This window comes from Cherax quadricarinatus, chromosome 43, assembly GCF_038502225.1.
Source record: "Cherax quadricarinatus isolate ZL_2023a chromosome 43, ASM3850222v1, whole genome shotgun sequence".
Lineage (NCBI taxonomy): Eukaryota > Metazoa > Arthropoda > Malacostraca > Decapoda > Parastacidae > Cherax > Cherax quadricarinatus.
In genome coordinates, this window is record NC_091334.1 from 15235487 (window position 1) to 15258043 (window position 22557).

Genomic DNA, 22557 nt, shown 5'->3' on the forward strand with positions numbered 1-22557 from the left:
TAGCGCCTGAGTTGACTGCTCGCGCAACATTTAAGCAGCAGTGAGACATTGATTATATTGGTGTGTGTTGGTTATACCTGTCTTCTTCCAGCATACTCCTGTTTAGTGAGGATATATTGATGTTATATCTTCATTTCGGGGAGGGAAGGGGGTGGCTATATGCTAGTCAGGGGCTGTTTGATCCTAGGAAGTGGAGGTGACCTGTTTTCCCCGTGGAACAGGAATGGTTAAGTCTCTTCTTCCCCCCTGGTGTTGCATGACCCCGTGCGGGTTTAGAGCTGCTACCTGACTGATAATGTTAACGAAGGTTTGGTGGGTTCTTGTGACCTTGAATTACAACCAGGGTGACGGTTTTTAAAATGACTTTCAGCGGTCAATGTATTTTGTGAAACTCACATATTCCATTCCGTTTATTTCTGTCGCCCATACACATGTATAAGTTCATCTTGAGTTTATTAGGTAATGCTAGGCCAGATACCCCCTCAAGGAAGGTTCCTTGGTGCTGGTGAGGGGCTCTTGATCTAGGGAATTTGATCTGTGCTCCAGTTCCCCGAATTAAGCCTGAATACCTTCCTCATCCCCCTCCCCCACAGGCGCTGTATAATCCTATGGGTTTAGCGCTTTCCCCGATTATAATAATAATAGGCCAGATACACACAATATACCATAAACATATGTGCCAGTAACATTAGTTACAGTTTATATATGAAATTTGTATATTGGCGATGATAATTGTAATTTACTGATAATTAGGAACACCAATGGAAATCACCGTGTCTAATACACAAATAATAATATAACATTGACTTTACTGGGTTATCCTAAAGTAAATTTATCCTTTAAGGAAGGTGTCTTGACACAAGTGAAGGGCTCCTGATCCAGGGAGTTGAAGCTTAATTTCCAGACAATATGATCCCTTAGGGTTTAGTGCTTCTGGATACAGTTACCAACAACTACTCTGTGGAACTCGGAGATTAGTTTACATTTTTTTCAGTACATAGAACCTGTGTACATTATGGAATAAGTAAATACAGCATTTTTGTGCAAATTTTAATTTGAGCAGTAAACCTAGGTTAGGGTCAGTTAGGTTAAGTTATGTTGTATTTAGTTTAGGTTAGATTACATTGTTACATTAGGTTATCTAACCTAATGTGAAAACAGCATTGTTAGATATGTCTCTTTCTTTATATTCACACCTTGGTGTGCTGTGACACTAAAGTGAATGTACAGTATCTGTTTTCCTTATATATTCCAAAATAACGATTTACGTAAGAAGTGATTACCTATTCTGTACTGTATGTAGGCTGTGGCCTGGCTGGCAAAGCTCTCGCTTCACACACGGAGGGCTCGGGTTTGATTCCCGGTGTGGTAGAAACATTTCAACGCGTTTCCTTACACCTGTTGTCCTGTTCACCTAGCAGCGAATAGGTACCTGGGTGTTAGTCGACTGGTATGGGTCGCATCTTGAGGGACAAGATTGAGGACCTCCAATGGAAATATGACAGTCCTTGATGATGCACTGACTTTCTTGGGTTATCCTGGATGGCTAACTCTCTGGGGTTAAATATCCAAAGGAAATCTTATCTCTCTCTCCTTATCTTATTGTAAAATATATAACAATGACAGAGTTTCAGTGATAATTATCAGTAATTTTTACTGCACTTCCAAATAATTAAAATAAAATAATGTGCCCATAACGTGTGGCTTCAACGTGTGTAAAAAAATTTTTTATAATAATAATAATATTTATTTCTGCAAATACATGGTGCAACTTATATAGACCTAGCTGACATCAGTGACATACTCTATAGAAGGCCCCTGGTTATACAGAGCATTTCAGGCAACTTAGGTTCATCTTATCCCCTAGGATGTGACCCACACCAGTCGACTAACACTGTGTGTAAGTTATATGATAACATAACATAGGATACTTAAGGGAAGTGCCTTGATGACAATGAAGGGCTCTTGATCCAGGAAATTGAAGTTATCCTTTACTTCCTTGGATCAGACTTGATTGCCTCCCATTCCTCATTCCCCTCTATGGGTTTAGTGCTTCCTCATAAGTATAATGATAATCATCTAGAGATGAAAATGAAGTTGTCATGATTGTGCAATGATGTGTAATGTTCATAAAATTAAATGAAAATCTACCATGGTCACCCATCCTGCATTGGAAACTGGTTATCAGGTTTGAACAGAATCAAAATTTAGATATGTAGCATGTACATATATTAAAATTGGTAATGAGTTATGTTTAAAAGAATTTTTTTGATGCATATTGACCATTTGAGGAAAACAGTGGTCTCAATATATAATTGGTCAAAGCAGACTTATATAGTATACATTTTTTTAAATTGATTAAAATTTTTGTGGGTCCTGCAGATTTGTGATGGAGCAGGACCATTCGTGGCCACGAAGCCGCCAAAGATGGAACAGTGATGGTCTGGGTTTGGGTCTGAGGGAAGGGGATACTCAGTCTCCTAGAAGGATGCACCATTCAGGGTCACCTTCACACAAGTTCAGACCTAATAGACCAGTTTGGGATGTAAGTTTGATATAATTTATGAATACTAATGCTTCCATGGGTGACTAAGGTGAGCCTTATTTGTTAATTGCCACTCTGGCCCCAAGGCAAGCCTTCCTGTTGAAGGCTTAGTATATGCAGTATCTGTTATACTGGTATTTATCTGTTAGTTGTTCCAGGGAATCTCACTTTTACAGCATGGTTCAAGACCATGCCTCCCAGTTGATGGTCTAGTACAGTGTATATCTGTTGTCCATTATACTATCTGTTAATCATTCCAGTGATCATTATCCCCATAGCTAAATCTCAGACCAGGCATCCTAAATTGGAAACAAAATACTGTATTGTGATACAAGAACAAATACTGTTATACAGTACAGTATTAAGAAACATTCAAAGTAAAGGTAACTGTGTACTGAAAGTAATGAAAATTTTTAAGTCCTTACTAACAGGCTTCCAAGTCTGTTCATAATTGGCAATATTACTTTTGTTGATGAATATACAGTGACCCTTTATGATTGTTAATCTATATATAAACAATTACATGAGATTCAGGAGATGTTTTCTGACAATATTTTGAAGGCATTGGGAAAGAAGTTTTTGATCATTCAGGTAGGTTCCAATTTTTTTTTTTTCATCAAGTGTTTACTCAGGTCAGATATACACATGGAATAACAAAGATACAGAAGGGCTTCACTTTACAGCATTTCACTAATGCAGTGGTTTCCATTTAGACCCATTATTCATTTACTCAGACTTCCTACAATAAATATATTCACCATTCACTACAAGCTAAAGGCAAAAATATTTTCTCAGTGGTGTGTGGATGACATTTCAGATGTTGACCACCCTTTTTTTTCTTCTTCTTCTTTTTTATACTTTTAATTCCTCCCTTTGCCATTTTACTTACTTTCAGAACTCTCTATTTTATCCCTGACACATGAACCCCTTTGCCTAGTAACATTATTATTGTAAAAATATTTTTTTTCAGGATACAGTACATGACTTGGCTTCCATGAGATTGACTCCTGCTGAGTTAGCACGGAAACTTGCAGCTCGTCAGTCATCTAATAAAGTTATAGCAAGAGCGCAACTGTTGGAGCAAAGCCGACGGACAGGTTCCTGTAGTCCAAACTTGCCACCCTCTCTAGCTGCCAGACTGCAGGCTGCTAGACAACAAGTAGGTTTGATATACAAATAAAATACATAAGAATAAATCAGTTGCTTAGAATTCAGCAAAGTTAGTTAATTAATCATTTGCCTAATATAATTTGGTACAGGATTCATGGAAATGTTTCTTAAGGTGCTGATTTTTGTTTTCCAGAGTGTTGATTCATTACTGGCTCAATCCAATGCAACTTTAATGGCTTCACAGAGAGTACGACACCCAGACACACTTTCTACACCAGATTTAAAAACTCCCCAGCAACAAAGAAAACCTGGTTTGTATTTTTCTGTCTGTTAATGGGCCTGTTTTGCTCCTTCAAGGGACTTGATTCCTTAAATGGTGGCCTAATATAGATGCTCCATATATTTAAACCAACATGAAGTCTTGAAGATATTTAAAGAGTAATTTAATATGTTGTTTTAGGGTTTTCACACTTAAGTAAATAGGTAGGTAGACTTATTGTAACTACATTTTAAAAAACTTTTGTATGTACAGTAGAGCATTTTTGGTAAGGCTGTAAATTAAGGAACTGTATGTGTTGATTACATAATGCAGTGATTACATGGTATACATAGTTTTGTACAATACACAAATTAGAAACTTATTGACTAGTTATTAGATGAAACAAAAGATAGTGAATTTAGTTAAAAATACTACATACTGTTAGTTTAAAACTGGGGCTTACATAATAGTAAGTGAAATTCAGTGGACTAGATTAAAATTTGTGTTCCAGATCTGGTAAATGTGGAAATAGATAGTAATGATAACATTAATTAGTAACAGTATATAATTCTTCTTTCAATAACTGGCCATATCCCACCGAGGCAGGGTGACCTAAAAAGAAAAATGGAAGTTTCTCTATTTAAATTTAGTAATTTATACAGAAGGGGTTACTGTACTAGCCCCTTGCTCCTGGCATTTTAGTCTCCTCTTATGACACGCATGGCTTACAGAGGAAGAATTCTGTTCCATTTTCCCATGGAGCAGTGTACTGTATAAGTCTGCTTACTTAATTTGTGGATTAAGTTGATTTGTGGATTAATTAAAGGTGCCATACAATTTATCAGGAAATGAACCATTAAAATTTTTTTATAAATTAGCTTAGGGATGTATTATTATTAGATATACCTGATACAACTTCTACAAAGGATTCCACTCAGGAAAAACTGGTTAGAAAGACTTAAATTCAGGTAGGAAACATGGTGCTTTCAGTTTGAAGGATGGGTGGGGATGCTTGGCTTTGGTACATGATTTTAAGTGTGATGTTCATGTTTGTCTGCAAAGAGAACTAGGGAATGAGTAAGTGAAAGAGGATTGAGTTGACATGTGGATGAAAAGACGCATACAACAGTGTAAGAATAGTTATAACTGTTTCTGTCAAGGGACCAAACATTATAAAAACTTAGGCTGTTTTATCATATAGGGAATGAACGATGATAAGTATATTTTTCATTTTTGCATTGCCCTTCCTTGGTGGGAATTGGCTAATGTGTTAAAAGCTTCAGGTACAATTTTTTTTTTTTTTTTTTCAACAAATCGGCCGTCTCCCACCGAGGCAGGGTGACCCAAAAAAGAAAGAAAATCCCCAAAAAGAAAATACTTTCATCATCATTCAACACTTTCACCACACTCACACATTATCACTATTTTTGCAGAGGTGCTCAGGATACAACAGTTTAGAAGCATACACATATAAAGATACACAACATATCCCTCCAAACTGCCAAATTTTTTTTTATAGCCTGATATACTGCAGTTTAAAATTAGGTAAAGGTGTAGTATGAATTATACCTATAGTAGTAGATACAGTTAGAGCTAAGAAACACATTGAGGGAAATGAGTTATTTTACTTGGTGTTTTAATAATGGACATAACTCAGTTTAGAAACATGTAATGGAGCTAAACAGTATTCTTTAAGAAACTTTTTTGATTTAATCTTCATTTCACAAGCTCTTGGTGATGTTGATAAGTCTTTGATAATTTGAACACCTTTATATGTTTAGTATTCCTAAGTAGGTTGAACTGTACACTAGGCATGTTAGCTGTATATTTATTGTGTTGTGTCCGTGAGCTTTTGCATGTCTTAAAATATAGTTTTAAATCCTTACAATTTTTTTTTAGGGTTTCCTAGATCAAATTCACAAGAGAATGTTGTGAACTTCTTTTTAATTTAGGAATTTAATTGATAGCATTTATTAAGGTTCTAATACCTGAATTTTTATTAGTACATCAGCCATTTGACACCAAGGACAGGAGACCCAAAGAAGGAAAACTCATTGGCCATCACTCACTTCCTGGGGCTGTCTTTTCAGCAGAGTTCAGACATCACAATTATAATGATCCACCAAACTGTAACATCTCCACTTATCTTGCAGATGCTTCATTTTACTTTGTAATTCTGTAAGGTTTAGTTACAGCTCTTGGGGGAGAGTATTTGTAGATTGAGGAATTGTATGTATAGCATTAATGGGAAGTATAGATAGATTACAGGAGTGTTATGTATAGAGTTATTTGGATGTAGGGATAGCGAGTCAGATGTAAAGAATTAATTGAATGTTTGTATAGATTAGGGAGTAGTGTGTATAGGGTTATTGGGAGATATGGATAGAATGGTGTGTAGCATATATAGAGATAGTGGGAGGCAAGAGGCGTGGAGTTAAAAGATAAAGAATCACACACAAAGTGGGAGTTGTCACAGCTGCTCTTTGCTGATGACACTGTGCTCTTGGGAGATTCTGAAGAGAAGTTGCAGAGATTGGTGGATGAATTTGGTAGGGTGTGCAAAAGAAGAAAATTAAAGGTGAATACAGGAAAGAGTAAGGTTATGAGGATAACAAAAAGATTAGGTGATGAAAGATTGGATATCAGATTGGAGGGAGAGAGTATGGAGGAGGTGAACGTATTCAGATATTTGGGAGTGGACGTGTCAGCGGATGGGTCTATGAAAGATGAGGTGAATCATAGAATTGATGAGGGAAAAAGAGTGAGTGGTGCACTTAGGAGTCTGTGGAGACAAAGAACTTTGTCCTTGGAGGCAAAGAGGGGAATGTATGAGAGTATAGTTTTACCAACGCTCTTATATGGGTGTGAAGCGTGGGTGATGAATGTTGCAGCGAGGAGAAGGCTGGAGGCAGTGGAGATGTCATGTCTGAGGGCAATGTGTGGTGTGAATATAATGCAGAGAATTCGTAGTTTGGAAGTTAAGAGGAGGTGCAGGATTACCAAAACTGTTGTCCAGAGGGCTGAGGAAGGGTTGTTGAGGTGGTTCGGACATGTAGAGAGAATGGAGCGAAACAGAATGACTTCAAGAGTGTATCAGTCTGTAGTGGAAGGAAGGCGGGGTAGGGGTCGGCCTAGGAAAGGTTGGAGGGAGGGGGTAAAGGAGGTTTTGTGTGCGAGGGGCTTGGACTTCCAGCAGGCATGCGTGAGTGTTTGATAGGAGTGAATGGAGACAAATGGTTTTTAATACTTGACGTGCTGTTGGAGTGTGAGCAAAGTAACATTTATGAAGGGATTCAGGGAAACCGGCAGGCCGGACTTGAGTCCTGGAGATGGGAAGTACAGTGCCTGCACTCTGAAGGAGGGGTGTTAATGTTGCAGTTTAAAAACTGTAGTGTAAAGCACCCTTCTGGCAAGACAGTGATGGAGTGAATGATGGTGAAAGTTTTTCTTTTTCAGGCCACCCTGCCTTGGTGGGAATTGGCCAGTGTGATAAAAAAAAAAAATTAGGGAATATTAAAGAATTAGTAAAGATGGATAAACTGCAGATACGCCTGGAAAATCTACTGTTATTTGACTTATGTTTGGACTATATTTTCAGATAGAGAGGAGGATATAAGGTTCAGTGAAGAAGATGCAAAACAAAATAATGGCTCCATGAAAACATCTCTGCATGAAGATGTTGACAGTTCTAAAAGCAATGAGATCAGAACCTCAGCAGTAGACACTAAAGATGAAAGATATTTGACACAGAATCGAGAGGATAGTGCAAATGCTTCCATTAGTACTTTGAAGGAGTTAAAACAAAAGGAATTCCCAGAAGAAAGGCCAAAGCATAAGACAACACCATCAAGGTCAGCCAAGGATGTACATAAGCAATTTGACACTATTCAAGGAGCAGCAACAAGAACCAGCCTAGACCATACAATAACAGTTTGTATACATCTTGGTTCATTATTATTATTATTATTATTATTATTATTATTATTATATTTTTATTACAATATTAAATATTTTAAAATTCTATATTACATTTTATTTATAGTATAGCACTGTATATGCATTTTTTTTCAACGCACTGGCCATCTCCCACCGAGGCAGGGTGACCCAATAAAGAAAGGAACACTTTCACCACCATTTACACATAGTCACTATTTTTGCAGAGGTGCGCAGATACGATAGTTCAGATGTCACTGCATCTACCTTTAGGAATCTATACTGAATAACGATGGAACAAGCAAACCCACATGGAGACAATAACAGAAAAAGATGATTACTGTTTATTTTTTTATCTCAGATTGAGGTGCTTATTAGCAGACTGTATTCCCTTGTGAAACTGTAGTATGCTTATTATATTTTGTGTTTCATATAAAAGGATATTAAGAGTAGGGTGTCTGCTTAAGCTGCAGTGGTTCATTGTAAGCACCTATTTTTATTTTTCTATATGAAAAGAGTAGTTTTATGCATAATTATTTCTTAATGGGGATTACCTTTGTGATGGTTAAAGGCTCTTGATTCAGGGGATTTAAGTTGCCCTCTACATATCAAGCTTGATTATTCTTCTCCCTCTCCTATTCCCAATAGCTGTGTGGTCCTTACGAGTTTATTGCTTCCCCATGCATATATCAGTATGCAATATTATCAATGCATACCATCAGGTACATAATAAGAGGTTTTGCAGATGGTGGTGAACACCTGCCGAGAGCTGTGGTTGCAGCTAGAAGAGGAAAGACTCACTAGGGAAAGGCTTCAGCAGCAGCTGCAACAGCAAGGCAATGTTATAACTACTCTGACTGCTGTAAGAAATGTCTTACTTTTGTTAATTTACTGGGAAATGTATCTTCTCTATTTGGTTATCTAGGGATATCTAGCACTACATCAACCACTGGCCTTCTTGAGATGAAACATAACTACTACTTGAAAAGTTCTGTATAATAAATCTAAATTTGTCTTCAGGGAGAAAGACATAATATAGAGACAGGAAGGAGTAGAACACTAAACGTTGAATATACATTTAGTCTATTTTTCTAATGAAAGGTAAACTTTTTCAGGAGTTGCTGCAAATCCAGGACCAACAAGAGGCAATCTTGCGGGAAGTGAGTGATGCTCGTGCATCTGGACTTTGGGATATTGAAGGTGATTTAATTGGTGGCAGTATTGGAAGTACAGAAGGAGGAGGGGATAACTTAGTAAATAGCGAGACAGCTAGTGGCAGGTTAACTGGGGGTCGACTTAGCCCTCAAACAATGACTGGCCGTCACCCTCAAAGATCTATACTTAGAGCAACTCGTACCATTCCTTCACCTCATATACGACAAGCCACTTCATATCAAATGTTCCAACAGGCAACACGAACATACCAACTAGATTCTCATCTGCCATTGTCTCATCAGCTTCCGCCTTCACCTCGTCCTCATCAGCCTTCATCGAGGTCGCATTCACAGTCGCCACAGTCTCACCAGCCGTCTTCATGTCCATCTGACATATCTTTATCACAAGCTAGTCATATAGCTGGGAGGTCAGAAACACGTAGCCACAGCAGCTATAGAAGCTCTGTTTCTCGGCAGATTAGAAATGCATTGATAAGTGACCAGATTGCATCAAATTTATCTGAGGGAAAAACACACCCCAGTCAGTTGAATTTTGCTAAGTTGCCACATGAGAGCTCATCAGATATGAAAGCTTCAGATAAGGATAGGCAGACCATAGGGGACAAGCAAGCTCTTGCAGCTGACAACAAAGAGAATACTCTCCTGTCAGTGGGAGAAGATAGGGTTATGGACTCAAAAACTACAGAGCTGCTAGAAAAGAAGAATTAATAAGATGAACATTTGTATTCTTAGATAAATACGGATGTTGTATGTTAGCATAAGTGGCCTCGACCAAAGTGTTACTATCTCCAAATTTCTGGAGTCCCTTGATAAGTACTGTGTGACTTAAGCTCATTTGGGACCATGTTTTTATAACTAGGCTAAGACTGGTATTTTGAAGTAATGAGTTGATTTAACTGTTTAGTAAAATGTGGTATCTTAGATATTTAAATAGGAAATGTACATTAACATTTTCTGATAAATGGCTTAATATTTGCAAATTTTTTGAAGGGCTTTATTGACTTTAATTTTAATATTTCTTTCAGCATTGAATGGATTTTTTTGTTTTCATACTGTTCCATCCTTCTAGGGAACATAAAATGGAGCTATTTCAAACACAATTTAGAGTACAGCATTTATAGATAACATTACAAATTTGTTTCACTCATAAGTAGTATGACATTGACCGAAGTATTTACGTATACAGTATTTTGTAGTAGAAAAATTTGTGCTCATGATTACCATTTTTTTTTTTTTATATTTCTGCATTTATTCAGCAAAAATTTCGTATCTTATTAATTTACATTTCATTTGCCCAAAATGTGACCGCTTCTCCTTTGTTTATACCAACTAATAGTTTCTGTTCTTTATCCATGTTTTTATAATCTATGCTTTAATTTGCAGTTGTCATTACTACTTCATTGTTCTCACTTCAAGGAGCATTCAGCCAAATTTCTCAAAATTTTTATTTTTTCTTTAATATTTCTTCAACAATATTTTCAACATTACACTGTACTGTAAAATTTGTTTCCAAACATGAATAAGAATTAAACAATATTTTTTGAGGTGCTTTCCCCGCTAATGGATATCAACTGTATTTTGGTCTGTTATATGTTATAAACAGTAAGCACTGAACAGCTAAATCTCACATAGATAAGAAATCAAAAACTGTGTACAAAGGATCTGTATAAATTTTGGATTCTGAGACCTGCATCATTTACTGAAGAGGGCCTCTTGAGTCGAAAATGCACAGTTGTTTTCTACTCCATGTTAGATTTTCAGTCTATGTGAGATTTGCATGCTCCTTTTTGGTTTGTTTATATTGCCAGATTTATTAAGTGATTTTTGATCAGGCTTGGTCTGAGACTGGGCTGTGACGAAGATGTTCCCTGGAACTCTTTTAACAAACATCAGAAACATATACTGTACTTAAGAGGAAACAAGATAAATAACCTATAGAGCAGATATGTTCATACATTTACAAGTAGTATACTGACCATTTATTAATACAAAATGTTGTGAACATTGTATTACACATTCATAATTTTGGAATTGTGTACTTGCCTTGGCAGCTTGGCTATCTCGGAACATTCAAGTTATATACATGATGTTTATGTTTACCTCCTGCATGTGGGATTATATGTGGTGAATTTTTATGGTAATCGTACATTTACAAGTAAAGTACATTTACTGGAACAGAATGTTTTGAATATTGCATATACTATAAGCATGGAATGATCCACGTGGGCTTAGCAGTTTCTGCAAATAAAATAATATTGTTGATACCGTACACACAGTCACAGTAATTTTAGTGGCTGGCCTGTAATCTTCAGTGAGCTAATGACCAGCATGTTGGGATGAACTCCAATCCATTACTAATAAGAAATGTTTATGGACTTCTCACTTTTCTGTATCCCTTTCTTATTATGGCTTCCAAGAGGATTATGGCATTTATGATACCACAGTCAGAAAAAAGCAAAAATGTGATAATTTAGAAAATAGCTGTGATATGAGAGTCTTGCATGTTGTTGTCTGGGGCTAAGGACCACACACTAGCTGGGTTAGTGACTGGCTTTCATTTCCACCCCAGTTCCCACTAAAAAAAATATATGCAGGGATTACTATACACTGTATATGGATCTCATCTTGAAAATGCAGTATTACCCAGAATTAGTCTCGTATACATGATCTGTGTTTGAGTATACAGTATGCAATATTTCAAATACAGTATTCAGTATTTATAATAAATACAGTAAGTCAATGCTGTACATCAATGCAATTGTAATAAAGGCTGGGAGTATATTTTATAAGTATACAATAAAGTGGGGGTAAGCTGCATCACAAGTGCATTGGCTTGGTCTACCCCCACATTAAGTGTGCACAGCAGTGTTTATATCACTTCTGAAAGTTTTAAATCTTAGGAAAGTAATACAAGTAGAGCCTCTATGCAAAAGCATGAATTTTATATATAACCTGTCTTCAATATAATTCTAAAGATGACTATATTTGTATTTCCGAAAAACCAAACAGTACATGTATATGCTTTCCAATATGTAGATTATTTTATTCTAATTGTTTACTTTGAAGTAAAAACTATACAATTTTTCCTTGTAACTTGTGTGCGATATTAGCATAATATCGTCCAATTTAAAGTATGGTATATGCTGCACTGTCAAATGAAATTATTTGACAGTACAGCATATGCTCTACTGTCAGGCGAAATATTTATAAACCTGGCATGGAAAATTTTAAATGGGCTATTCATCCAAGAGATTCCCAAATTTTATAGATAAATAAAATAATGCAATCTCTCTTCTGTCATGTTATGTTATGCACCATTTAGCTCAAGGCCTATTTCAGTTTTATTTTTGTAACAATCTCTACAGATTTTGTGAACATCAGGTTAGTCACTGAATGTTCTTTTGTAGCAAATCAAGGAGTTGAAGAGGCAGAGGTTATGATAGTGCCAAGCGTTATCACATAGGATTCTTAGTATATGTCAGTGCCTCTAAAAAATGATCCACCGAAAAAACATGTGATAGTGATGAAACATACAATTGTTGTATTTTAGCCTTATTGGGCACTTACTTAGCATAGCTCACAATACATATTCATTATTAATTGCAGTTCCAAGTATTGAATTGACAGTCTGACAACTGTGAGCATGTCAGTTCTGTACTCTGCCAACCTCACAATCATCAGGCCATCAGTATCAGGCTCATCACTCCATTGATTTGTTGCATTCATTTATTATGAATTTTTACTACAGTATCCATTATATTTAATACAGTAATTCTGAAATATGGCATATTGTATTGAACCTTAAAATTATTAAAATACACTAGTGCATATTTGCTTGGTACGTGTCGATAATATGAACACTTTTTATAGGGCTAACCTTATTTGTATTGGAAAAAAAATTTCCTATTTGTGTTGCATAATTTTTAGGATGCTTTAAAGGCAAGTATTGTTTTTTTTTTTTTTTTTTTTTTTTTTTTTTTTTTTTTTTTTTTTTTTTTTATGGTACAGCAATCATTCCTGTTGAATACCAGACTACCAGGTAACTACTGCAGGTCTAAGTTACTTTAAACAACACCTGCTTGTTTCTTCCTGGAAACCACATTTTTTCAAGTGAAATATAATAATTGTCCAATAAGAATATTTATATAAACATTAAATTTCTTCAACATTGGGAAATAAAAATATTTCATTAAGTAGTTTTTTCTGAAATGTTAATTAATATATCAAACTTGTGTTAGTTTCTATACCTTTGTAAGTAATGAATAGGCATCTAGTTTCTTTGAAGATTTATTCTCATCTACTTTGATTAGGGGAGTCCTAATAAAACTATACTTGTTACTTGACATGTTTTCTTATTTTTTATTAATGTGCCAATATTTTTTTTATTTTGATAGGCTTATTGTTGGATAATTTTTGGTATGAAAAATACTTTTTTAGTATTCTTTAGATAACAAAAGCTTGTAAAAAATGCTGCCTCTAATGCTTGGTTTGATACTTAACAATTTAGCATTATTGGTATTGCTGTCCTTTAGTGTACATGACTCAAGAGACTCTATGACCGCGGGTTCAATCCCGGCCGGGGGTATGGTTTCTTTAGTGTACGTACATGTTTTGAGCATTGCAGGCACTATATTTCTTGTGCTGGTTTTCCTGTTTATTACCAAGTCATTTTTAATATGCAGGCTAGCTCACGTTGAACCTTTTCACACATCTTGAATACGGGCATTTATCTATTGTCAATATCTTCGTGAAATTTTATCTTGCATGTGTGAATCAGTAACCAGCTATGTAAAGTGCAATACAGTGCAGTATACGAATTATTTGGTAACCAATATCTTGGAATTTTTTTCGACTCACTGGCTTGAAGGATAATTTTTTAAGTATTTGTGAAAACCACCAAGAAAGTAGCTACAGTAGTGATGTTTACACATGGCAAACGTAAATTCTTTGAACTTCTTTGCTTTCCACAAATATATTTGAATATTCATAAATTCTGAATGAATCTGGAAGTGTATAGTTCAGGATGTTTAGTAACACCTCTCTCTGACCTTCCTCTGGCTTTCTCCTTGCTGTTTTTCATCTGACCTGACATCTAGCTTTCTCTTCTTTCTAACAAATGACTTTCTCATTGCCCAGAATGGATTGGTATTTCATTGTGGGTTAGTTGAGTAGTTGTCATGTCTGCAGTTCAGTAAGACACACAAGTTATAGGAATCTGACATTTAGAATATATGCAGGGAATTCACTGATCATTTTTATTAAATTGAGTGTTGATTTAGGATTTTGTCTAGTTATTTGATAGATAATGAGTAGCTCAGTAAGACAGAGTTTTCTGGAATCTGTGAGAATCCTCAAGAATAATATGCCAATTTTCAGCATGGCAAAGGTTGATGCGAGTCATTGAATATTTTATTGCATGTTTTGAGTGAGTGGAAATTATACGATTTGTGTCATCTTTTAGTAATACTGATTAGATAAGTTATTAGTACTAATTGTTTTGAATTTGTATACATGAGGCATTTTGCAGCAGAAAAGAAAAAGTGTCAAATTCAAATGATGGAGAAAAGCATAGGTGTGGGGGAAGATCAGCTCTATGAAGCTCAAATTACTATACTTTATTTTGGGGGTTCTAATTTGTAAATGCAGAAGACAATGTCTACTCATTCCCACAAACAAACAAAACATTAAGGAATGAACTCGTTCACTAGATTTTGGTTGTGGTGACACTTATTCTGTGTTGCTGCACAGTGCCTCATGTGTTCAGAAGTATTTAGTTTCACATGTATAGGTTGCTAGTAACCAGGTACAAGTAATTATATGGTCTGATAGCTTGGTCAGCCACTACAGCTTCATTGTCAAAAGGGACTTAATGTATAACTACAGTACTGTATTTTAAAATATTAGGAAAGGTATTTGCCAAATCATAAAATATAGGGGAAAGGATTGGATGGGAAATCTGCTCAAGGATAATTATTTATATAAATGGGATTAGGTCAGGGGTTTCAAATAGAGTTAGAGCTAAAGAAGGAGTAGCAATAATGTTGAAGGATAAGCTATGGCAGGAAAAGAGGGACTATAAATGTATTAATTCAAGGATTATGTGGAGTAAAATAAAGATTTGATGTGAAAAGTGGGTTATAGTAAGCGTGTATGCACCTGGAGAAGAGAGAAGTGTAGAGGAGAGAGAGAGATTTTGGGAAATGTTGAGTGAATGCGTGGGCTGTTTTGAATCAAGTGTGAGAGTAATGGTGGTTGGGGATTTCAATGCTAAAGTGGGTAAAAATGTTATGGAGGGAGTAGTAGGTAAATTTGGGGTGCCAGGGGTAAATGTAAATAGGGAGCCTTTAATTGAGCTATGTGTAGAAAGAGATTTGGTAATAAGTAATACATATTTTATGAAAAAGAGGATAAATAAATATACAAGGTATGATGTAGCACGTAATGAAAGTAGTTTGTTAGATTATGTATTGGTGGATAAAAGGTTGATGGGTAGGCTCCAGGATGTACATGTTTATAGAGGGGCAACTGATATATCAGATCATTATTTAGTTGTAGCTACAGTTAGAGTAAGAGGTAGATGAGAAAAGAGGAAGGTGGCAACAAGAAGTAAGAGGGAGGTGAAAGTGTATAAACTAAGGGAGGAGGAAGTTCGGGTGAGATATAAGCGACTATTGGCAGAAAGGTGGGCTAGTGCAAAGATGAGTAGTGGGGGGTCGAAGAGGGTTGGAATAGTTTTAAAAATGCAGTATTAGAATGTGGGGCAGAAGTTTGTGGTTATAGAAGGGCAGGAGGAAAGAGGAGTGATTGGTGGAATGATGAAGTAAAGGGTGTGATAAAAGAGAAAAAGTTAGCTTATGAGAGGTTTTTACAAAGCAGAAGTGTTATAAGAAGAGCAGAGTATATGGAGAGTAAAAGAAAGGTGAAGAGAGTGGTGAGAGAGTGCAAAAGGAGAGCAGATGATAGAGTGGGAGAGGCACTGTCAAGAAATTTTAATGAAAATAAGAAAAAATTTTGGAGTGAGTTAAACAAGTTAAGAAAGCCTAGGGAAAGTATGGATTTGTCAGTTAAGAACAGAGTAGGGGAGTTAGTAGATGGGGAGATGGAGGTATTAGGTAGATGGCGAGAATATTTTGAGGAACTTTTAAATGTTAAGGAAGAAAGGGAGGCAGTAATTTCATGCACTGGTCAGGGAGGTATACCATCTTTTAGGAGTGAAGAAGAGCAGAATGTAAGTGTGGGGGAGGTACGTGAGGCATTACGTAGAATGAAAGGGGGTAAAGCAGCTGGAACTGATGGGATCATGACAGAAATGTTAAAAGCAGGGGGGGATATAGTGTTGGAGTGGTTGGTACTTTTGTTTAATAAATGTGTGAAAGAGGGGAAGGTACCTAGGGATTGGCAGAGAGCATGTATAGTCCCTTTATATAAAGGGAAAGGGGACAAAAGAGATTGTAAAAATTATAGAGGAATAAGTTTATTGAGTATACGAGGAAAAGTGTACAGTAGGGTTATAATTGAAAGAATTAGAGGTAAGACAGAATGTAGGATTGCGGATGAGCAAGGAGGATTCAGAGTGGGTAGGGGATGTGTAGATCAAGTGTTTACATTGAAGCATATATGTGAACAGTATTTAGATAAAGGTAGGGAAGTTTTTATTGCATTTATGGATTTAGAAAAGGCATATGATAGAGTGGATAGAGGAGCAATGTGGCAGATGTTGCAAGTATATGGAATAGGTGGTAAGTTACTAAATGCTGTAAAGTGTTTTTATGAGGATAGTGAGGCTCAGGTTAGGGTGTGTAGAAGAGAGGGAGACTACTTCCCGGTAAAAGTAGGTCTTAGACAGGGATGTGTTATGTCACCATGGTTGTTTAATATATTTATAGATGGGGTTGTAAAAGAAGTAAATGCTAGGGTGTTCGGGAAAGGGGTGGGATTAAATTATGGGGAATCAAATTCAAAATGGGAATTAACACAGTTACTTTTTGCTGATGATACTGCTTATGGGAGATTCTAAAGAAAAATTGCAAAGGTTAGTGGATGAGTTTGGGAAGGTGTGTAAAGGTAGAAAGTTGAAAGTGAACATAGAAAAGAGTAAGGTGATTAGGGTATCAAATGGTTTAGATAAAGAAAAATTGGATATCAAATTGGGGAGGAGGAGTATGGAAGAAGTGAATGTTTTCAGATACTTCGGAGTTGACGTGTCGGCAGATGGATTTATGAAGGATGAGGTTAATCATGAACATCAAAATGGTATACAATACCGACAAGTTGTTAGGTAAGACACATATGCAACAGTTAGACAACTTTATTCCGAAACGTTTCGCCTACACAGTAGGCTTCTTCAGTCGAATACAGAAAGTAGGCAGGAACAGTAGAGATGTGAAGACGATGTAATCAGTCCATCACCCTTAAAGTTTAAGTCTCCGCACTGTCGCTTGTTCTTCAGATAGTTCCTGACTATGGAACTGAACTTCTCCAGGCTGAGGGACTGACAACCTCAAATTCTACGACTTTAAGGGTGATGGACTGATTACATCGTCTTCACATCTCTACTGTTCCTGCCTACTTTCTGTATTCGACTGAAGAAGCCTACTGTGTAGGCGAAACGTTTCGGAATAAAGTTGTCTAACTGTTGCATATGTGTCTTACGAGGTTAATCATAGAATTGATGAGGGAAAAAAGGTGAGTGGTGCATTGAGGTATATGTGGAGTCAAAAAACATTATCTATGGAGGCAAAGAAGGGAATGTATGAAAGTATAGTAGTACCAACACTCTTATATGGGTGTGAAGCTTGGGTGGTAAATGCAGCAGCGAGGAGACAGTTGGAGGCAGTGGAGATGTCCTGTCTAAGGGCAATGTGTGGTGTAAATATGCAGAAAATTCGGAGTGTGGAAATTAGGAAAAGGTGTGGAGTTAATAAAAGTATTAGTCAGGGCAGAAGAGGGGTTGTTGAGGTGGTTTGGTCATTTAGAGAGAATGGTTCAAAGTAGAATGACATGGAAAGCATATAAATCTATAGGGGAAGGAAGGCGAGGTAGGGGTCGTCCTCGAAAGGGTTGGAGAGAGGGGCTTGGACTTCCAGCAAGCGTGCGTGAGCGTGTTAGATAGGAGTGAATGGAGACGAATGGTACTTGGAACCTGACGATCTGTTGGAGTGTGAGCAGGGTAATATTTAGTGAAGGGATTCAGGGAAACCGGTTATTTTCATATAGTCGGACTTGAGTCCTGTAAATGGGAAGTACAATGCCTGCACTTTAAAGGAGGGGTTTGGGATATTGGTAGTTTGGAGGGATATGTTGTGTATCTTTATACGTATATGCTTCTAAACTGTTGTATTCTGAGCACCTCTACAAAAACAGTGATAATATGTGAGTGTGGTGAAAGTGTTGAATGATGATGAAAGCACTTTCTTTTTGGGGATTTTCTTTCTTTTTTGGGTCACCCTGCCTCGGTGGGAGACGGCCGACTTGTTGAAAAAAAAAAAAAATTATTGTTATTATATTCATGGAGAAGCACTAAATCCATAGGGTCACACAGCACCTGGGAAATGAGAGGTATGTAATTAGATTTTTTGGGGGGGGGGATCAAGGCACCCCCTTTGAAGAAATTTTTAAAAGAGTTGTGAAAATTCTCCCATCTTCATTCTTTATGATATACTCATGGTACACCAGAACATATAAATGAAATCCTCATATAAAAGATGGAATTTCCAACAGGTGAACTTTAGATAAGGGATCTTGGGCAAACCCATTACTCTGGTGCACATCTTTGAAGAGGTAATGTAGAAAAGCAAGAGTGCATTCCTGGTGTGTATCCCAGTGTTCTACCTAATCCTACAGCTTTGTCTGCAACCATTTCTTCTAATGACAAACTTGTTAAATGACATAGTTTAGAATCACAGTGTGTAATCAGTGTGTTCTAGCTGATGAGGGTAGAGAGAGAAAATAATTGTCTGACAGTCCAATAAGTTTTAATGGTGGCACTTCCAAAAGTAATAGGCTAAGTTATTCTTGGTCTAGATGTTATTGTGTGTGTTTTAGTATGCATGCACAGACAATATTTAGCAGCATTTTGGACTTGTTCCATTTTTGGTGCTTTTGCAGCATGTAATGCGTACGTATCAGTATTTCTTGCCTAAGATACATTTACTCCTATAACATAGATATGTACTGGCAGTTATGTTGTGGAAAGCATGTATATGTTTTAAGAGTTTAATCCTCTAAAATTTCATCTCTCTATTCCACAGAATTTCTGAGCTAGGAAGACATTAATTGGACCTAAGGTGCCTGTTTTCTAGGTGTACTTATACCTTAAGTGTTTAGTGTGCCTAAATGCAATATGTAGTTTAAAGATTTTTAATACATAGTATAATTCAAGCACGTAATGTTGTATTAATGAGCACTGTTAAGATATTGCCTTAAACTGGCATTGCTAAAATTCAAGTAGCTGCTCTTGTAAGACATTTAATATACAAAGTACTGTACATAAAAATGTTTAGTAAAGAGTAATATTTATTTTAAATTTGTATTTATTATAGTATAGGTCAGCCATCACTAATTGTGCATCATTGGGAATTGTAGTGTGCCAGATTAGTGAGTTTGTCAAATTACAGAGTGGTTAGGTTAGAATACACTTAATTAACCTATCAATAGAGAGAGACTCTGCTACATCTTCCTCATTTTCATCACTGCTTTCTCCTCCACTGGGTTGCTGCTGTGGATTTACAACCATCTGCACAATTTCTGAGTTAGTATAATGATGAAATTTGAGTCAGTATAATGATGAAATTTGAAATTATGCTGGGCAAAATTAGTGCTGGATTACTGATGGAACCGGATAACTGATTGCTGATTAGTGATGGCCGTCCTGTATGTGCTTTTAGTATGACATGTAAAACATTATGGCAGTGGAGATGTCATGTCTGAGGGCAATGTGTGGTGTGAATATAATGCAGAGAATTCGTAGTTTGGAAGTTAGGAGGAGGTGCGGGATTACCAAAACTGTTGTCCAGAGGGCTGAGGAAGGGTTGTTGAGGTGGTTCGGACATGTAGAGAGAATGGAGCGAAACAGAATGACTTCAAGAGTGTATCAGTCTGTAGTGGAAGGAAGGCGGGGTAGGGGTCGGCCTAGGAAAGGTTGGAGAGAGGGGGTAAAGGAGGTTTTGTGTGCGAGGGGCTTGGACTTCCAGCAGGTATGCATGAGCGTGTTTGATAGGAGTGAATGGAGACAAATGGTTTTTAATACTTGACGTGCTGTTGGAGTGTGAGCAAAGTAACATTTATGAAGGGGTTCAGGGAAACCGGCAGGCCGGACTTGAGTCCTGGAGATGGGAAGTACAGTGCCTGCACTCTGAAGGAGGGGTGTTAATGTTGCAGTTTAAAAACTGTAGTGTAAAGCACCCTTCTGGCAAGACAGTGATGGAGTGAATGATGGTGAAAGTTTTTCTTTTTCGGGCCACCCTGCCTTGGTGGGAATCGGCCAGTGTGATAATAATAAAAATAATAAAAAATTTTAAGTTAATGTATTAACATTGAAGTGTAGTAGTCTACTATATTTTAGCAATGAAATTCCAGTTGAATCTTAAGAATCTAGACTGATAGTGACTTGTGGTCAATTTTGTCCTTGAAACTATTTCACTAGGTACTATGCAGTGCTTTCATGATTGTATCATTGTTAATGACTTTTATATTCATAATTGTTTTACATCTAATGAGAGTAGCTAGTGCATTGTTATTATAGTTAGAGTAGTTAGTTCATTGTTGTTATGAGAAGAGGGTATAAAAGTACAGTAGTATATGTATTTCGTTGTGGAAGGTTTATCTTATAAGTGGATTGTAAAGATTTGTTTGGTATGGCTATTCTTTTGCTTTTGTGTAAATGTTGTCTTTGCAGCCTTGGATATTGGTGCTTCATGAAAAAAAAAATTTTTTGAATGGAAACTGAAAGATGTAAAACTAGAACAGGCTTGTATTTCCATTTTAAATGTTCTATTTTATTTACTGAAACTGAATTTATCTATAAATTATAGCACTTTTGTATTTGTAGTTGCCAGGGTTGAATTTTAGATTCTGGCCCCAACTCTTCCTAGTCATTTTTGTGAGCTGCTGATGAAACTGTCATCATAACCCAAGAACTTTCCTTATACTATGTACTGTACAAATTTATGTGCATGAAGAATGTCTCTTATTTAGTTGTGAATCACCTTGTCAGTCATAAGATTTGATTTCCCATAGAAAAATTTCACAATATATATATTTGTACAGTGCCTCTTGATGAGTTTCTTCATGATACATTTCATGCGTTTATGTTTATATATAGGGAGTACGTATTATTTCAGGTAACACTTCACCATGCAGGATTAGGGCTAACACATTTCATACTCAAAATTATTGCAAATTATTATATTCATGAGGCAGTGTTAAACCCATAGGGATCATGCAGCTTCTGAAAGGTGGGGGGGGGGGCAATGTTAATTCCTTGGATTAAGAACCCTTCACCAGCAAATGAAGTTGATGTATTTAGACTTTGTAAGCAATATTAATTGGGAGTGTGCTCTCTAGTTTCTATGATAGGTATGACAATCTCCTACAGGGGTGTCCCTTTCCCAGAATATTTTATAATACTGTACTCCCAACAACTTCAAAATGCTTGAATAGTCAGTATTTTGGAGCAATCTGACATTCAGCGTTGGTTTTTAGGTTTTAGTTCATGCAGTCATAATTTTACTATTCAAGAATAAAGAATGTTCACAGCTATTGTGTGGAGGTCTTTACAATTGTCAGTGGGAACTAGGATATCATGTTATCATAATGGTTTTACATTCGTATGGTTCTTTGTGCATGCAGGTCCGTGTGCATAAGCAACAATTCCAGAATTGCTCAAATGGTGCAGTATTAAATACAGTATCTCATCTTTTCACATTCCATTATTTTGTGTATAACTTTCCTTTCCATTTTTTTGATACAAGGAAACCTAAGTGGAAATTTTGTTATGTTTTAAAAATTTATGCTGTCATGAAAATGGTGAATGTGTTGTATGTGTAGACCAGTGAAGAGGTGCAGCAGATGTGATTGGAAATGGTTGAGAGAGTGATGTTTGCTTCAGAAAAATTTTCATTAATGTTCTTTGTACATTTTAAAACAAGAATGTGTCGGAGTGAAAAATAGGAAAATATATTTATTTTCACAACAGTTTCTTAGATTTGTGTTTTGCCTTTGTTGTAAAAAGCTGTATTTAATTTTTTGTGCTCTAGTTTGGTAATATGTCATACTAGATGATAACGGTTCAGTTACATTATACAAGCCAATCAATGTTTGGCTGTTAAATTAATTAATTTTTAATTTAGAATGTATACAGTTCAGATGGCTATCAAAGGTCCTTTTTTTTTTCACACGCATACTTGTCCAACCTATTTTTAAAGCCACCCAAACTTCTACCTTCAGTGATACTAGTACTTCAGAGTTTCTTCCATTCATCTGCAACTCTATTGTCAAACCAGTGTTTTACTAAATGTAAATTTGTCCAACTTGAA

The 22557-nt window shown here is 36.4% G+C and overlaps 1 protein-coding gene across 2 annotated transcripts; it reads left to right on the forward strand.

The window, feature by feature from the left end:
* LOC128694282 (uncharacterized) lies at positions 1-21415 on the forward strand. Of its 2 annotated transcripts, none has more exons than XM_053784347.2 (7): positions 1-60; positions 2383-2545; positions 3516-3704; positions 3849-3966; positions 7513-7844; positions 8593-8709; positions 8963-21415. In XM_053784347.2, exons 2-7 carry the CDS (start codon positions 2390-2392, stop codon positions 9728-9730), a joined length of 1680 nt encoding a protein of 559 aa, XP_053640322.2. In that variant the 5' UTR covers positions 1-60; positions 2383-2389; the 3' UTR covers positions 9731-21415. The 2 variants fall into 2 exon arrangements, with proteins under 2 accessions (XP_053640322.2, XP_053640320.2); XM_053784345.2 differs by having other exon boundaries at positions 43-105.
* The last annotated feature ends 1142 nt before the right edge of the window (positions 21416-22557 follow it).

Excerpts from the sequence above, each read along its gene's own strand:
- LOC128694282 (XM_053784347.2), top strand. The coding sequence starts at position 2,390 with ATGGAGCAGGACCATTCGTGGCCACGAAGCCGCCAAAGATGGAACAGT. Across the intron at positions 2,546-3,515 it reads CTAATAGACCAGTTTGGGAT|GATACAGTACATGACTTGGC; the intron begins GTAAGTTTGATA and ends ATTTTTTTTCAG. Across the intron at positions 3,967-7,512 it reads CCAGCAACAAAGAAAACCTG|ATAGAGAGGAGGATATAAGG; the intron begins GTTTGTATTTTT and ends CTATATTTTCAG.